General features: G+C 54.2%; 6 protein-coding genes across 6 annotated transcripts; 3 read left to right on the forward strand and 3 right to left on the reverse strand.

Annotated features, from left to right (window-relative positions):
• Positions 1-204: 204 nt before the first annotated feature.
• On the forward strand, positions 205-1,698 carry AYL99_03540 (carbamoyl-phosphate synthase arginine-specific small chain; the record flags this gene model as incomplete). The annotated part of the gene is made up of 2 exons (XM_018835054.1): positions 205-1,351; positions 1,409-1,698. 2 exons carry the CDS (start codon positions 205-207, stop codon positions 1,696-1,698), a joined length of 1,437 nt encoding a protein of 478 aa, XP_018694704.1.
• Positions 1,699-2,072: 374 nt separating this feature from the next.
• Positions 2,073-3,824, reverse strand: AYL99_03541 (hypothetical protein; the record flags this gene model as incomplete). Its single annotated transcript, XM_018835055.1, has 3 exons — positions 2,073-2,957; positions 3,024-3,155; positions 3,225-3,824. The coding sequence occupies 3 exons, from the start codon at positions 3,822-3,824 to the stop codon at positions 2,073-2,075; spliced, it is 1,617 nt and encodes a 538-aa protein (XP_018694705.1).
• A 1,315-nt stretch (positions 3,825-5,139) lies between these two features.
• Positions 5,140-5,469, reverse strand: AYL99_03542 (hypothetical protein; the record flags this gene model as incomplete). Its single annotated transcript, XM_018835056.1, has 1 exon — positions 5,140-5,469. The coding sequence occupies one exon, from the start codon at positions 5,467-5,469 to the stop codon at positions 5,140-5,142; it is 330 nt and encodes a 109-aa protein (XP_018694706.1).
• Positions 5,470-10,093: 4,624 nt separating this feature from the next.
• On the forward strand, positions 10,094-12,952 carry AYL99_03543 (hypothetical protein; the record flags this gene model as incomplete). The annotated part of the gene is made up of 1 exon (XM_018835057.1): positions 10,094-12,952. One exon carries the CDS (start codon positions 10,094-10,096, stop codon positions 12,950-12,952), a length of 2,859 nt encoding a protein of 952 aa, XP_018694707.1.
• A 303-nt stretch (positions 12,953-13,255) lies between these two features.
• On the reverse strand, positions 13,256-15,320 carry AYL99_03544 (hypothetical protein; the record flags this gene model as incomplete). Its single annotated transcript, XM_018835058.1, has 3 exons — positions 13,256-14,641; positions 14,721-15,212; positions 15,306-15,320. 3 exons carry the CDS (start codon positions 15,318-15,320, stop codon positions 13,256-13,258), a joined length of 1,893 nt encoding a protein of 630 aa, XP_018694708.1.
• Positions 15,321-16,326: 1,006 nt separating this feature from the next.
• AYL99_03545 (hypothetical protein) lies at positions 16,327-18,015 on the forward strand (the record flags this gene model as incomplete). The annotated part of the gene is made up of 4 exons (XM_018835059.1): positions 16,327-17,477; positions 17,557-17,644; positions 17,702-17,756; positions 17,813-18,015. 4 exons carry the CDS (start codon positions 16,327-16,329, stop codon positions 18,013-18,015), a joined length of 1,497 nt encoding a protein of 498 aa, XP_018694709.1.
• Between the last annotated feature and the right edge of the window lie 152 nt (positions 18,016-18,167).

Genomic DNA, 18,167 nt, shown 5'->3' on the forward strand with positions numbered 1-18,167 from the left:
CATTTCCTTGTGTCACCGCAATACCAACGTCATTTGCAATCTGGTGCTAACATATCGACTTGTAGGATTACATTAGTGGTAACTACTGACCTTTCCTTGGGACTTGTTGACATCTCTAACCACGACGGCAGATCATTTGTGGAAGGCCCAGGCAAACTAGCGGTCAGGAAGACGAGAAGATACAACGAGTCATAATATTTCACAATGTTTTCGAGGGTGTTGAAACCGTCGACCCTGGTGCCCAAAGCGGCCAACATCTACTCGCCGGTCTCTGCTTTACGAGCTCGATCCCTGGCCACCGTGGCAGACAACACCCCTCGACAGCAACCTCTGCCTGTCCACAAGCAGTTCAAAAGCACCTCTCCCACTCGAGAACGGGCGACTTTCACCATCCGAAACGGCCCTATCTTCGACGGAATATCTTTTGGTGCTCGAAGCAATGTCTCGGGAGAAGCTGTGTTCACTACCTCTCTTGTCGGATATCCAGAGTCCCTCACCGACCCCTCCTACCGCGGCCAGATTCTAGTCTTCACCCAGCCTCTAATCGGCAATTACGGTGTGCCATCTAGTGTTCGCGATGAGCATGGCCTGTTGAAATATTTTGAGAGCCCGAACATTCAAGCTGTGGGAGTGGTAGTTGCGGATGTGGCAGAGAAGTATTCTCACTGGACAGCTGTGGAGAGCCTGAGCGAATGGTGTGCGAGGGAGGGTGTGCCAGCAATCAGTGGTGTCGACACCCGGGCCATCGTGACCTACCTACGGGAGCAGGGTTCTAGCCTGGCGAGGATCACCATCGGAGAGGAATATGACCAAGATCAGGACGAGGCCTTCATTGATCCTGAGCAGATCAATCTTGTCCGCAAAGTCAGCACCAAGGCTCCATTCCATGTCAGCGCTCCCTCGCCAAACGCCCACATCGCTGTGATTGATTGTGGAGTCAAGGAGAACATCCTTCGCAGTCTCGTCAGCCGGGGTGCGAGTGCCACGGTGTTCCCGTTCGACTATCCGATCCACAAGGTTGCCCATCACTTCGATGGCGTGTTCATCTCCAACGGGCCTGGTGACCCGACCCACTGCCAAGATACCGTCTACCACCTCCGGAAGTTGATGGAGACGTCTCAAGTCCCTATCATGGGTATCTGTTTGGGCCACCAGCTGCTCGCTTTGGCCGCTGGCGCTAGGACCATCAAGCTCAAGTATGGCAATCGAGCACATAACATCCCAGCCCTCGATCTCACGACCGGGAAATGTCACATTACCAGTCAGAATCATGGGTATGCCGTTGACGCAGCAACCCTGCCAAAGGGCTGGAAGCCTTACTTCCTCAACCTGAACGACAACTCCAACGAAGGTAAGCCGCGCTGCTGATCAAACACGAATCCCCAAGTACTTACAGAGTGATTTACAGGTCTCATCCACGAGTCTCGACCCATTTTCTCCACGCAGTTCCACCCGGAAGCCAAAGGTGGCCCGCTTGACTCGTCCTACTTGTTCGATATGTACCTGGACAACGTACAGAAATACAAGGAAAGCCAAGCGGCGTCTCAGCCCTACCGGGATAGCAAGCCCAGTCCACTGCTGGTCGATCTCCTGGCCAAGGAGAGGGTGGGTGTTGATTTGACCCAAGGCATCCAGAACATGATGGCGTCCGCTGCCCCTGAGGAGCCCGAGCGCGTGTACGCGGCTGGTGCGGCATGACGATCCAATCGAACGGGACACGGATATGTGGCGCAATTGGGATTGAGTGTCTTTTCTATAGCAGCAAGTTTCACAAATTGACGTTGTTTGATTGTAGCACCCGGAATTGTGAGGAATCGCAGAACTACACCGTGCGCCATACACCACACACCCTCGCTAGCTGCTTCGTCGTGATTTCCACATCGAAAATGCATCAACGCCATATCACAGGCCAGAAAAGCATCAAGGTAATAGTATACCGTCCGATCTCTTGTTACCCTTGCCCCGGGGCCCCGGACCACCGTATCACTCACTCCCCATCCCAGCGCAAATATCACCCAGACCCGGAACATAAACCCATCATCTCACGCCGCTTCCTGGCCCCATCCCCCAGTTCATAACAATTCGTCTGGCGACGATGACCCCTCGGAGAGCTGCCTGATCGCGTCGGAGTCGTACTGTGGCTGGATCAAGGGGCGGTGGTCGTTGGCGGCGGAGCGCTTCCGGCGGATCTTGGGCAGGCGGTAGAAGCCGAAGCCGAAGGTGTTGCCGCCGGTGCCGTAGCCGCGGGTGACCTGGGACGCGTCGAGCATGTTCCGGATCCAGGCGAGGTAGTCCGCGTGGTCCTCGAGTGCCATGCTCGCCAGCCCCAGCGGGAACAGCCAGAACAGCGCCGAGTCGCGGCTCGTCTTGGCCGCCAGCAGCTGGAACTCGAAGGCGCGGCAGATCTCGACGGCCGGCTCGACCAGCGAGTCGATGGAGTCGCCGGGCAGGAAGAGCGCGGACGGCGCAGGTGCGACGCGCACGGACGGTGGGGACGGCTGCGCAGCCGTCGGCTTGAGGGTCCACAGCAGGCCCAGCAGGAACAGCAGGACGGCGTTGTACAGCGACAGCTCGGCGGCCTTGGCAAAGGACGAGAAGACCAGCACCTTGCGCACGGGCCGCGGCTCGAGGGCCAGCAGGCCATTGTCGGCGGGCAGCAGCGTCTCCGGGTCGACCTCCCACGCCACCGTCGGGTTCATTTCTTCCCACTGCCACCGCCAGTTGTGGGCTTTGGCGATCTGGTACTCGATGCGCTGCACGAGTTCGAGCCGGAACTGCTCGGATGGCGCCTGCTCGAGCTGCGCCTGGTCCTGCAGGAACCCAGGGATGTGCACCAGTATGTCGACGAGCCGGTTCTGCGGGTTTTTGTTGTACTCGCCGCACGTGGCCCACGGTTCACTGAGCCATTCGGGCTGTTCCAGGAAGGTTCGGGTTTTGGTGATCAGGGAGACGGTGACCTGCAGCAGCGAAAAGCAAAACCGTCAGTGCCATGGTCAAATTCTATGGTTTTGGCCACCCCTTACCAGCGTTGCCCGGCATGATTCGAAAGCGAACCTCAAGGGACCCGTCGCGAATCTCTCCGGCCCGCATATCTGAATGAGTTTCAGCAGGCCTTGGATGTGAAAGGCAGATGCCTGTGGATCCGGGGTGCTCGACTGTTTTTATGTGTTTGGTCAGCCTGCGGATGCCACACCCCTGGTAAGCGAGGGTTGCAGCTAACTTACGGAGTGCATGAGAAGGATCATGATAGGTACGATCAGATTCTCACTACCCGGCGCCCCCACATTCGACAGTCGAGTTGATAGGGCCCGGACTGTCTTGTCGTAATGTATGGCGCCGGTCACTTCTATCTCGGCCTGCCGGTGGTGCCTCCCGAAGATGCTGAGGGAAAACGCCCGACACGCCTCCAGCGACAGCGCGTCGAGCTTTCCCTCGGCCGACATCTGAAGCCACGGCGAGCCATAGCTGCTCCACACGAAATTGTCAAAGAGATAGGAGAATTGGATATTGTCTCTGAATGCCACGAAGCTCAGCTCCTGAGGCAGGGAGCTGGAGCCCGGCGGACTCTCGTTAGACCTGAGTACAAGATTCTCGGGCACACCTCCCGGCGTCGTCGTTGGGGGAAGGTCTTTGCTCGTCTTGGGTGGTGTCGACATTGCGGATTCGGCCTGGTCTGCAAAGGTGTGGAAACGCATCTCCAGCTTCCTCTCATACCCAGCGCATGCGTAGCCAGCCTTTTCGCAACGCTTACAGGTCGGACGGGCCTCATCTGGGACGCCACGAGTGTCAGCCATTGGTTCGAGAACAAGGGACGTCGGAGACATGACCACAAAGGGAATACGTACCACACTTGACCCTCCTTTTCAAACACGTATGACAGCCCTTACTGCGTCCAGGAACACCAACCATGTTGATGAAAGAGAGGTCGACTATCTGCATCTCGTCCATTGATGCCCTAAAAGGGAGGACTAGGCTTTATATCAACTGTGATGAATCAAGAGTCCCTGTGAGAGTTTGTGGGTTTCTGTCACGGCCACTGGACTTGCTTACGCCCATTCCAGCTGAGCTCCACACGGAACGAGCTGGCCGGCGTTGACCTGTTGATGCAAGACGAGCATTCGCAGGGTGGGGGAGAGAAACGGGCGCCAGCCCCAATGAGCAAGTCTAGTGCCTAAACAGCGTAGAGCTTGAGGCGTTTGGAATTGCGGGCCGGGTTGCCATCTCTTCATCGACCGCATACGAGCAGCTAGCCCAGAAGCAGCATGTGCTCTAGCAATGGCATGCCCGATCAGGTTCGAGCTTGGGGCTGGGATCGGGGACCCGGACGGCGGTGTCAGTGGTATGAGTGCATCCCCTGCAGACCAGATGCGAGTTTAGCGACAATGGCTGCATGCTGGATCGAAGGCTGTGAGAGGTCGAAGAGGTCAAGGGAGTCAAGGGAGTTAAGGGAGTCAAGGTGGTCGGCGGGTTGCTGACTTGATTGACTCTTTGTTGGTGCCTGTCTCATGATTCCCGATTGGGGAAAGCGCTGGTCTTGGCACGCCTCGGTGGCTGAGTCGCGGTTTTTCTCAAATAACAAGCTACACACCATCGTGACCATCCAAGCCATCATCTCAGTATTTGATATACATGCCTCAGCCTTGGAGAATGACTACGTCCGAATCATGATACCTGCATCCAGCTTCTGACAAATTTCCTTGCGCAGCCTGCGACAAGACACTCCGACTCCCTCTGATGTCCACCGATACAACAACAACAACAAGCCCTCTTGGCCCACCCCGCTTATAAGCGAAACAACAGAGCCCCCGAGTTGTCCGACGGCACATCCATTGGCAGCAGGCTGCTGAATAATAAACACTCACAAATGTGGTGATTCACTATTATCCGAGGCTTCTGGAGTTCGGGGCACCTCTACTACCTACACAGACCTTCGACTTGACATCTGGGTCTCTAGGCTCCAACTCATGGTAGATTTCTGCCAACAGCTGCTAGGTTGGGCGTGTGCTGTGCGTGCCTGCGGGTAAAAGATCTTCCATATACCGTCGAAACTCCTCCGGCAGGGTCCCTTCGAACAATGATCTCAGCTTACTGATCGGAGCTTTGGTTGACTGGAGATTGTCTGTCGTAAAGAGACAGTCTTCAAAGTATTGAGGCGTCGCCACAGATAACAAGGCTGGGCACGAATGGCTGCTTGTCGTTGGCTTCTGATTGAAATTGCAGGTATTTGACATCGGGCACGTAGGTTATGGACGTGATTTGGTTCACCTCCCGGTAGAAATGCACGCTATCGTCAAAAATCAAGTCGATGCTGACCAATTTTGTCGACATTCGAAAGCCACGGTACCTCATTAATCTGGTCCGATCCGGACGACACAGTGAGCCGTGAAATTGACCTTTTTTCTCGATATGTTTGACATCATCCACGGAGGCGACTCCAGCATTGGCGAAGATTGCACCAGACCGTTGCATGATTGGGTGTCGGAGACATCTGCCAGGGACCTGGCAAAAGGCATCGACGACCCCGATCACGCTGATGTCATGTTGGTCGTTAGTTGAACCAAGAGCTCTTGCAAGCCAGGGGTATGAACTCTGTTTTGTTTGGATCATTACATCACGCAACGGCTCATGCTGGTCCAAACTTTGACTCCCCGAAGATCAAAGGGGGCCGTCACGAGGCAAGGCCGAAAGAAGTCTTGATGGATGCTGGTAAACGGCAAAAGGCTCCCGGCTGACTGGGATATATGAAGATGGCATTGATTACGACGCTTCACTCTACTACAAACCCTTCAAAGACAAAAAAGGTGCACGTTGTACACTATTCCGCAACCAGAATAAGAGCATCGCAGGAGTCAATGCTCTTCCCGGCTTAGATGGCACTAGTATCTCTCACTTTGGACTCCAACCTTTGTTGGTATGAGCCGTAGAGGCAACCGAACGCTCCTTTATTCAGGCATCCCAGCTGCTGCACCTATCTGAATCGCTACGATGATGGCCATGGGGAGTGGTTGCACAGCGTTGAATGCCCGGATATGTCAAAGCTATTCACGACAGACACGTGTAGGCATTGGAAGCGCGCTGACAGCACGCGCTTAGGAGGGATCGACGTTTGTGTGGTTTTTTTCCGAGAGAGAATCCACTGGATCTCAGGGGTACAAGTGCGCATGGCAACCCGGGAAATATTGCCACGTGTTTCCTCTTCTGCGGAACGATGAAATTATTTTGTCTGCCGGTGAGTTGACCTCGTTGTTGAGGGAGACCATGTCAAACTCTGATCAACAGTTGACATCATGGTTGAGCCCGTCCAGCAGAACGCTTTTTGACAGCTGGCCAATGGGTTTTCACAAATGCTCTGTGTCTACAAGGATTTGCCTGGCAGCGTTGAGAGCTGGACGTCGAGTCATGCTTCAGTTGTATGTTCATGTTGTCCAGCCATCGCCGTACGACTGACGACCGAGTGCGCGCCCAATACGCCCATTGATCCTGTCTATTCCAGCCTCTGTGACTGTCCACAGTGTCTTGGGCACCAGCACTAACTCGGCGAGCTCTTACCTTTCTTCCATAACCAACCTGGCCTCGTGCTGCTGTTGGCCCATGGGCATGTTAACAGGAAGTTACATTCCCCAATAGATGGAGACTAGATCGCCGAGGTCGACCCTGTCCTGCACGCTACAAACCAACGAGATCAACCTGGAGACGTCTTTCTGAACAGCTCCAGAAGTCTGTTGTCGAGACTTGTGGAGTGAGACGGGTTCCGTATCAAAATCACGCAGTGGATGGAGGTTCAGAACACGCTTTAACTATAAATGTACTATAAATGTTCTTGTCGGCCGATCTCCAAGTAGATCGCATTCCGTTCAGGTCGTTACGACGGAGATGTGTTGTAATCGGTACATGAGAGGACGAAAAACCACTGACGGTTCATGAGGCCAGCTTATCCAAAACTGAGTCACCACCCTTGGACACTTGGCGCAGCAGGGGCGGAGGAAGTCATGCGAATGAAGTATTACCTGAACACACATGCTCACAGTGCTGTTGGGCGAATTGTGGTCTCCTCGAACCTCAAAGACTTTGACAGCCAAATCCAGTCCCGTCAGAGGTTGAACCCGCCCGAGGCAAGCAGATAGTTTCCTGCAAAGAACCGGAGCACGCTCAATCTGTCTCAGTCGTAGGCGCAGAGATTCAGGAGACTTTCGAGATCGGCGCAACTGAAGATTTCGCCATGGATGATAGCAGGCAGTTCGGCATGTTCGGCAAGGTCCCAGTGGCTCTGAGCGAGGCTGTGTTTGGGCTTCAATGATGGGAAATGATCGACAGAGGGTGAAGACCCTGACTTCCAAATGCAATTCTTTGGACTGTTGGAGCGTTCGTCTCCTGATGCCGGTGGGTAAGCGTGTCGAACTTACATCTTATTGCCGGCTACAGGCACACTGCCGGTGGAGTCTTTGAACCGCAAGATTTCCCTAAGAAACTTACCCCTTACGGAAGCCCATACTTGTCCACGCGGATGTTTATGGTTTTGAGAATATCATTTCTTGAGCGGTTTGCGAGAATATTCTTTCAGCGCGTGGTGGTGACTTTAAGGGAAGTGGACTGCTCGTTCAAGAGTGCACAGGCAGATCGGCGGACGTTATCAAATGTGTCTGCAGCGGTCAGCGGTGACGATCAAGAACAAATGCAGCGACATCTGCCTCGAGACTTGGCATTCGAGTATACCCCTCTTCTAGATGGGATTTCCTCTCCCTCGATATGGGGTACGAGGGGTCTCACTCGCGTCGAGCGATGGTGAACTGGGAAGCCGGGTCCGTGCACTCGGCCACCAGATACACCAGCGAGAGGAGGCGCTTGATAAGCGATTCATTGGCTTGGTGGCGCGGGATCGACTCGAAGGGGAAGGGGAGGGCGCCATGTCTAGCTGTGCAGTATTCCAACTCTAGGGTTGTAGTCTGTCGAACTTGGCTCGCAGTTACCCAGCTGAGACCGTGCCGTTTTTCCCATCTGTCCACAACGATAGGACCTGAGTTCGGAAAGCCCACATCAAATAAGGACAACCGGGCTTTGGAAGCATAATCCCCACATTAGGGGCGGAGAAAAAGAGGTCCGAGCCTGGGTCCGAAGCCTGGTCTCGCGGGTGATCACTCCGACAAATCATCCTGTGGTTGAGTCGAACGACGAATCGCACATTGTCAGAGGTTGACAGAGCAAACCTGGAATGAAAAATGAGCGCATTGCTGTCGCTTGACGTTGTTGACGACATGATTTGGCAACAAGATACCTACTGACGTGCCCGTGCCTCATCAGACATCTCGATCAGACATCTCGCAATAGGCTTGCACGGGTTGTCGTTGAAGCTGTGAGCGGGGGGGAAGCATCCTCGCCATTCCCCGACTAGGAGATGATCGTCGGTAGGGCAAGATAGCTTTTGCTTAGCGAAAAGTCTCCTTCTCGTTTGCAGACACGCTCATCCGGTACCACGGCCGAGGGTAAGGTATCCGTGGAGTCGCGAAATCCTTCAGATCTCGACATGGCACGTGCATGGGTATGGCAGACGCACAGACCTACAAGGTTAGGGGGGCGCCACCCTGCTTCCAGGGGCAACGTCATCATGGGAAAAGCTGACTCCCTGCATCGACCTTTGTACTTGCAATCTGCCAGGATGTCTTCCATCGCAAGCACCTAGTTTGGGCCTGCTGTCATGTCTATGCAGGCTTCTGAACTCTGATTCTCCAACGCAAGGGAGGAGCCACCAACCAATATTTCCCAGCCAGGCTTAGGGGGTCTGCGACTGAGGCGACTGAGGTAATATGGACCCTAACCCTGGACGCCGACTGGTGGTCAACGAAGCCAAGGCTATGTGACAGATCCCGGAGGAGCAGATGGTGGTCTTTGAGGGGTAGGCCGTCTACAAGGGAGCTCGAATACGAGAGGTGATTGGTAGAGGCACCAAGACGAATGTGAACTGGGTTGCGCCAGGACGGGAATGGAGGATGAGAGGGAGGGAGGATTGAAGGACGGAGGGCGCAGGATCAAGGTTATGGAAGGTGCTGCCGCAAGGATAAGAATAAAATCACGGACAATGGAGATCCGGGCCTGATTGCAATGAATAGCGTATCTCAATCAAGCAAGGGGGGCTGACAAGGAGCGGCCAAATGCAGTCTTTGACTTTGGGTAAGAGAAGGATGCGGACAAGAGAGGGCAAGGATGCTGTGTGTGCGGCTCCCCGCCTTTCAAGTTTCCCAGCTTTTCCAGCTTTGCAGGCTTTACAGGCTTTTGCACTATGCCGCATCCGAGCGCTGAGGGCGGAGGCGACGGACAAGTTTGCTTTGTTTGTGGAGTTTGTGGTTGACAGATGGCGCTAAGTCAGCCTAGTGGCGCTAGGGGATCTAGTGGAGACTAGCGCGATGGCGTCACCAATCACGCACCGATCTCGGCCTACTTTCCGTTGTGCATCCAACCACAACCTCCCTTTTGCCCCAAAATGCACGTCAATGCGAGAAAACCCTCCTGCAAGCCACTCGACTCCATTCACCGAGATCCATCCCTTGCATGCTTGTCGCAGCCACCTCTTCGGTTCCTTGTTGCCGGCATATTTTGCACACTGTCGATTGGCTGCCGAAGATGCATCTGTGCTTGAGATTGCCACCCACTGCTCAATCGGGTCTTGCAATTGCATGGATATGCAGGTGCCCACCACCCACAGAGGGACTCGAGATACGGGACATGGGCTTGCCTCAGACATGCCAGCCGCAAACATCTCAGATCGTGTCCTTGCAGACTCCATCGTTCACCCTGAGCGTTGACAAACGTGGTCCATTAATACATCGCGCGACCCTGGAATGTTCCCCCCAGTTCTCTCACCCGTCACGCACACACACACATTCGCCTTGACAGGAGGTGCATTGGCCTGGTGATCTGCCTGTCCACAACCTTGGTCTCTTGTCAATCAACTTGATCTACATATATTTTTTTACACCCTCAGGCCCTTTAACCCCTCAACGCGTCCTGGATACCTCGGTATCCATTGGACACCCATCACTTGCTGCCGATGTTGCAAGCAAGGCTGGACATTCTCTACATGCGAGACACAGAGGCCACAATGGAGACTTCAGAACCCATCATGGCGCTCCCGTCCATGGACGGTTTTGGGAGCCTACCTCTGCTTGCTCGAGATTCCTTTGCAACCATCCCGGAGATGTCTCAAATCACCCTTGACGAGCCTCGAACAGAATGGCATAATTACAGCGAACCCTGTCCCAGCCCAAACATTCCCACACGGTGTGATTCAGTCTCGCGGACACGCGTACCGCAATTTCGGCAATCCAGAAGATGGGCGAAGATGTATGCCCGCTCACGCGCGGAAAGGGAGACAGCTTCAGCGCCTGTTGACTCCAAAGATCGCCCATCGATCGAGAGCAGATACTCGTCTACTGTGGGCAACGACCAACAGCTCGGGCGCCAGATGTCTTTACAACAGCATCGCAATCTTCCCAAAGCGATGACCAAAACATTTGGCCGTCCAAGAATCCACCGCAATATCAGCGAAGCCAGCGCCAACTCCCATCACGGCGGCCTCTGTGCCCATGGCGCCGCCTATTACTGGCGCTGCGTCAAACCTCTGATCAGCAAAGTACCTCGTGCAGGCTCGAGGGTGTGGCCGAGTGGACATCCTCGAAACCGAAAGGTAACGGCGACGAGACGCCAGGACGCCGCCAGCCAACAACGGTCGGCCCTGATGTTTGTGCCCTCCAACTTGCGAGGAGAAAACGATATGGATATTGACACTGACAAAACCTGTTGTGAATCCGGCTTGACTCTCACTAACGGAGGTCTCGGCTCGTGCCTTCACGGGGGTATCCACGCCGAGAATGAGCCTGCCGGGTGTACGGGGCTCGCAACCTCGCCGATGCCCTCCCTGCATGATCCCGTCAGCAGCGACGGATTTGGCGACGAATGCCGAACTGTTCTGAAAAACATAAAGTTTGACAACGATCGCCTGCTCCCGACAACCTCTGCAGTACCCGCCGTCGTCGTGCGATCATCAGTAAGGAAGGATGCGCCTCAGGATTCTGTCCAGGTATCAGGAGACACTGCCCTCAAGCAGGCACTGTCTCAAGCCAATGCCTCTAAGCCTCTACCACCATCACCAAAAGATGAAGGCAGGACACCTCTTCTGCACAACACCCCCACCGACCCTCTCTCAGCTCACCCCCCAATATCCCGGGATATTTCGGCTCAAATTCTCAACAACACTCTCAGAATGCTGCACGCTAAGCAGGCTGAGTCGCTGCGAGTTGCTTCATCTTCTGGCGGATCTCGTGACACAACGCCACGAATTCAGCACAAAACAAAAACCACCACCCCACAGCCTAGACATACAAAGCCTGTAGCGCGTCTCTCGTCAGCACGGTCGGCGAGGAGCGCCAATACTCTGGCGGGGATCGAAGCTCAAGTCCAAGGGATGTCGCACTATAGTATTGACGTGGAAGTCAGGCGCAAGGGGTCCGTCGACTCTGTCACCCGCAACAGTGGACCGCCCCCCTCCATTCCTCTGCCTGCACTGCCGCCCGAAGCTCACGACGCACAGCTTGCTGTGACCAAAGCCCCAGAGGATGTGGCAATGTTGGATGGCGGCCTCGAAGAGAACCTACAAATTTGTCTCCACTTTGCGCACCATGTCATTCGAAGCAGTCGTGCTGATAAGGTTCGGGAAAGAAGGATGCGTGATCTCGCCAAGTCACGCAATCACTTGATCAAGACTGACACCGTGGGAACGAACGACAGTCGCAAGACCTCCCTGTCTAGAAGCCCACCGGTTGTCACATACCACGTTGATCAAATCGGTCGGTTTCCCGCTGTGCCGGACTCCCGACCGACAAGTGTTTACAGCATGTCGGCGTCATGTTACAGTCGTCAACAAAGCCCAGAGTTAAGGATTCGCCACCCACGCATGTCTAAAGTCCAATCCACCGAAACCCAGCGAAGCATGCCTCCCCAGGTGCTTAGTCAGAGCAATATTTTCGTCGTCGTCGATAGTGATCCCGTCACAGCACGTTTTCGGGCCGGCGCGATCAGTCCACGATTAAGCATCGCAGGCAGTTCTACAACCATGCCAGGTCCAAAACATGCACGAACGCCCTCCAAGCTCAAAGAAGTCATGGCCAATAGGTTGAGCCTACGCGAGAGCCCAAGGCGAGACACTATCCTCGGCAGCCCCATGGAAAGCCCGATACGAAAGGGTGTGGGAAGTAGCCCGATGAGCGTGGAGCAAGAAGCTAAACTTCGTCGATCACGTTCTTGCTCGACGAGCCAACTCAAGCAGTCGGGGAGAAACGACAGCCCAGCGCCCAGCAACTCCAGTGACGACCGTTGGCAGACCCCTGGCGAGAAAATCTCGCCCGTCAAACCCGCCAGCCAGCAGAGGAAACGCCGACGATGGAACAGCGGCGACATCAACCTCATGAGACAGCTGCACCGAGACTTGAACGACTACTACGTGACGATCCTGGAGCAGGAGGAGAAGATCAAGTTGCAGGCAACCCAGATCCAGACCATGATGAAGATTTTCTCCCCCATGAAGCACATTCCCGGTGCGATGGACGACTCGGCCCTTTTCCAAGGCTCTCCTCCTGACAGAGACGCCCTCTATTCAAGCCACTACAAACAGGTCCGGAAGTGTCGGAGTGCCCTCACCGACCGGCGTCCACCGAGCTCCAGTTCTCACTCCCGCTTCCCGCTGGACATCATCAACGAGCGCGCCCTCAACAGCCAGGGCCACCACCCCTTCAAAATGAGGAACAGAAGTGACGCGTCTAGCACGGCCCCGTCCTCGGATACGATGTCGCTCGCGTCGATCAAAGCCAGCGCCTCTGACACGTCGATGACGGAGCAGGAAAGGTTTGAGGTTCCCGTCGCCAAGCAAGGTTCCACCGACATGGAAACATGGGGATGGATCTAATCCGATCGCATGACAAGAGCGCTGGGCGCTCGCATTGGACTTGCGATGGCCTGTATATTTTGTAAGGTTACACAAACCGGAATGGAGTAAAGGTCGGTTTAACCTAGTATGGGTCAGGATAGGATAGGTTCTTGGGGACAAACGGATGCTTTTAATTTCCTAAAGCACCACAATTATGATCAGAAAAGTAATGAAAACCAAACTTGCACAATTACCCAAATGACGCTTCTTCCCCTTTGAAATGCCATTGACCTTCTGGTGATCTGTGAAGTGATATACTGTAGATAACAAAGACATTTTCCGTCACAACACACTCGAGTGGGCGTCGTCGTTCAGCCAGCCATTGATCACGGCACTCCAGTCCGGATCTGGCAGAAACGGCATACTATTATCTGGCATGGACAGATCCAGCGATGACGGAGGGATAATCGTGTTACTTGGATGGGGGTCGACGATGAACCCTTCTTGACCCAGTTCGGAGAGCGTGGATGAGATGCCATGTACAATCGAGGTGTCAGAACGAAGAAGTTGGGACGGACCATGATGATGAGAATGATGATGAGGATAATGGTTGCCGCTGCTGCTAGCGGTGGTGGTTGTGGTGAACGACGGCTGAATCTCGACGTTCCCAGTGGCCATGGATTGCTGCTGCTGCTGCTGCTGCTGGGGACATTGTCTCAAGGACATGACCTGGGCTCGGAGCAGATTGAGGCACTGCCAAATGCTGTTCGCAGGCCCATGGTCACAAGAGACCGCCGTCGAGTGGCCGTCCAGTGTCATGCCTCGCGGGAAGAGCTCTTCGACCAATGTCCAAGCCCGTTCCGTCTCGAGGTCTACGACGGGGCTGCTACCGCCGCTACCGCCACTACAGAGACAGCGGAGCACGTAGGCCAGGGCGTACCACTGCGTGTACATGTTGAAGAACCACCGGAAGCCAGAGGTGAGGCTGTCCTTCTGCAACACATAGTGGCTCTCTAACGCCGCGCAGGCCAGCTGGAACGATGGCTTGAGCACGTCCGAAGTCGGAGTCGGAGTCGTCGCATCGCCATCGTCACCATCCCGCGGCACGCCCATGGGCGCCCCTTTCTGCTTGCGCATACTAATGATCTCCTCGCGTAGCTGCAGCACGAACTCCATCTTCCTGCACGCCGTGGTGGTGTGTTGGTCGGCGATGCGCGACAGGACAGGGGCGAGCACGCCAGACCGCGATAGAATGCCGTATTTTGCCGACAAGTATCGCCCACGCTCCTGGATCAGCTCGCGCTTGGCTGTGACATCGAGATAGGCAGCGTCTGCGGAATGTTGTTGCTCTTGGACATGGACATCAAGAATCGGATAGAGCAACCGACACCCCTCGGTCTGGATCAGGAAGAAAGACATTTCCGTCCAGCCGTTCGACTCCTCTGGGAAGCTCGCCATGTCCGGGTAGAGTTGATTGTCGTTCACGTTCAAGGGAAGGCGGAGGTCCCGGTTGGTGATGTCGACCGTGGGTTGAAACCCTTGGTCCTCCGGGGCGCGCGAGTCAAGGACACAGAGATGCCACCAGAGACGGAGGCGCATCTCCGTCTCAAATGGGCTCAGTTGCAGGCTCGTGCCGTCTCGGTGCAGGCCGATCGATTGAGCGAGGCGGATCGCCAGCCCGTTGAGGACCCATACACTCCGGCCAACTTCGTGGACGCGTAGACAGGTCTGAAAGAGACGTGGTCAGAGAGATAGATCAGCGGAGTTAGGTGCAACGATTCCTTTGGGGAGCAGCCTCACTGCTTACCACATAAATTGCGAGGGCCTGTAATGCTGTCACGTCGGGTTGGTTCATGACATCGGTGACCAAAAGCAGTCGATCCAAGGCCAGCTTAAAGCGTTTCAAGAGCTTCATGTTCTCCCGATGTGGGTCTACGGCAGTATCGTCGCTATTTTCATGGCAAAGAGCTGTGACGGCAGCAAAGTATATGGCATACGTCAATGCCAGGGTTGAAGATGGTGCCGATCGGGGGTCCAGAATGGTGGAAATCACGGTGGACTGGACGGTGGGTATGTGCAAAATTTTGAGGACTGGGTCGACCGACTTGACGTAGACGTTCCATAACCGAAGGGCAAGTTGAGTATCAGGATAGAAGTCCAGCACATCAGAAGCCAGGACTGAAGGCGTCAAAGCACTGGGCTGGGGAAGAGTAGGAGTGTGACGGGTTTTTGGTTTCTTTTGAACATGCGAAGGTACTGTCTCCAGGCCAGTAGATTGAGTGATATTGGCTCTTTGTTCCTGTAGGACGTCTCACATGAGCTTGGGGTATTCATCATATAGTACCTTTGTGGAAGAGTAAAACTTGAGAAAATATAGGAGATATGGCCTCACATGTTGTCTTAGCATCTCGACATCTGAGTTATTCGGGGATGAGACGACCTGTTCATCATTCAACAATAGCTGCCATGTTGACTTCCCGGGGCGTTGACTTGGAGTTCCGATAGCCTTGATATTCGCATGGTGTTGAACCGCAACTAGAGTCTGAGACTCACCACCGCTACCAGTACGATCTGGCTCAGACGCTGTAGCGATTTGGCCCCTCTCAAGGAAACGGGACAGCAAAACTTCCAGTCGTTCCAGACGATTTGAGACGTCTTGGAGGGTGTGAGGTTTCCGCGCGCCGTCCTTGTCCTTCGTGGGATATACGCAGACAACACCACATCTCGAGCAGTTGGTGCAAGGTACTCCACGATCGCAGCGGACCTTGCGCTGATGACAGGCTCGACAGGAACGTGCTCCCAGTATGGAACTCGGTGGGAACGGGTCCCGATGTGGGTATATCTTGTCACCGGTATCGGTGGTGGGAGGCCTTTTCTGTACTCTACTCATCATCGATGAGATCTAACCATCCAATACTCGGAATAGGGGTAAAGACTGAAGAGAAAACCAAGACTGCAAATGAGGGAAATCGGAGTTATGACAAGGTTGCGAGGCAAGTCTATAGTCGGTATGATTAGTGGTAGAGGCCCTCTGAGCCAATCAGAACTCAGAAGTGCGGCGTATTCGTCTCCACTCCGCCGGCCTTTTCGGCGCCGCAGCGACCGAAGTGGCTCAGAGTTGGAGTTGCATTCGGCGGCGACGAAGCAGAAAGTCCATAGTCCCATATGTCCAATCGCTCGGCATACAGGGAATGAAAGGGATAAGGCAGCAAGAAAGGAACCCACCGGCGGAGAACAAGCCGCGGAGTAGCACACTAGCAGCAGGAAATGCAATATCATCATGCCTTGAGCCGGTCCACTCAAATAGTGAAGGTCCGCACTCCAGAGACTCTAGAGTACTCGCGTCCCAATTTCAGAAGATCTCCTGCCTGCTTCTATTGAGTCACGCATTAGCCGTGTTCGATCCCTTCATTATGTCAGAGACCGAGATCGAGATGGGTGTGGACAAAAGCAATAGTGACTCCCTGTCAGCTTTGGGTTCAGTCAATAAGCGACATGAGCCACCTGAGGCCATCAATGCCCTGAGCTGGAGTCTGGGAGTGAAAATTTATCATACTGCGGTGCCTTGCTTCTTGTGCTTCTTGATGTACGTCTTGAACCATCCGAAAAGCATATCGTACACTCCTGCTGACCTAGTCACGATCAATCGAAGTACATTTTCCTCAACCGTCACAGTTCCTGCCACCCCTGATCTTATGGCCGAGTTCAACATCAGCTCTACCAGAGCCCTCCTCTCCGGAACCCTGTACATGTTAGGGTTGACATTTGGCCCTCTGATCCTGGCGCCTCTATCAGAGTTTATTGGTCGTCGGTGGCTGTATATTGCCACCTCGTCAAGCATAATTGCCTTCGCAGGAGGTGCTGGAGCTGCACGAAATTTTGCCACACATTTGATTTGCCGTTTCTTTTGCGGATTCCTGGGATCAGCTGGAGTTGCCATCGGTGCTGGAACAATTCTTGATGTTTGGGGAAGAGGTGGACAACTGGCCAGGCTTCTCTTCATCTGCGGCCCATTCTTGGGCCCATCTCTGGGTCCGTTGGTAGGGGCATACGTTATGCACGACCGCCATGGAGATTGGAGATGGACTCAGTGGACAGTGGTCTTGATTGGGGCACCCATCTGGATTTTGACCCTTTTCATGAAGGAGACTGCTGACTTTCGGATCCAACGCACCGCTAAGCACTCGGGCCGTTTTGGCATGGTGCAGCTGGCCTTGTCAACACTCAAAGCGGCGGTTCTTCGGTCAGTAACTATGCTTACCACTGAGGCTATTGCACTCTCTGTGACCCTTTACACAGGGTATGCATATGCAGTGGTCTTCAGCTTTTTCGCAAGTGCCCCTTATGTCTATTCCCTGGACTATAATTTCAACTCTCGACAAGTTGGCCTTTCCGTTATCAGTGTCGTTATTGGTTATTGTCTGGCTGCAGTCATGCATATCATAATCGAGGCGACACTTTATGCTCGGGCTGTGCGGCAAGCACCAGATGGCCAGGCGGCCCCAGAGCACCGACTGTACGCCGCTATGGTTGGCAGCATTTTTTTGCCCATTGGCCTGTTCTGGTTCGTTCGACATCTTCCTGCAGAACGCCCGCCCAAGCTCTCAGAGTCAAGCTAATTTCCGCTTGCCTCACCATTGCAGGTACGCATGGGCGGCTCACCAAGGCGGCAACTGGGCAGTGGTCGTGGCCAGCGGCATCCCTTTTGGTCTGGGGGCTTTTATTGTCTTTGTGAGTTCCCAGGTTTCCCATGCAAGCCTGAGATTTCTCACTGAATTTCCTTTGAAGCTGTCCTCGATATCGTACCTCGTTGCATCGTACGGGGTTGGTACTTCCGCGTCCGGTGAGTATCTCCGCTTTGATTGTTATCATATAATTCAAGGCTCATTCTGAAAACAGCTGTCGCGGCAAACGGATCTATTCGATACCTTTTCGGGGCAGTATTCCCTTTATTCACCACTCCGATGTACGAGAAGCTGGGCATCCATTGGGCGGGAAGTGTCTTTGGGTTTCTGTCTTTGGCGCTCCTTCCGATCCCTTGGATCCTTTTCAAATTCGGCTATACGCTGCGGAAAAAGAGCCGCTTCATACGATCTGCCTAAACAGAGCTGCAGGGAAACATGGTGGCAAACCTAATGACGCAGCTTGGAGCGGCATCAAATCCAGGGGCTTTGTTCTAGGACGGCATCGATTTTGTTCCCGTGTAGTTAGAATGTCAATCCAGAGAAAGACTTGACAATAGCCTTGATAATAA

This window comes from Fonsecaea erecta (assembly GCF_001651985.1).
Source record: "Fonsecaea erecta strain CBS 125763 chromosome Unknown Scaff3, whole genome shotgun sequence".
Lineage (NCBI taxonomy): Eukaryota > Fungi > Ascomycota > Eurotiomycetes > Chaetothyriales > Herpotrichiellaceae > Fonsecaea > Fonsecaea erecta.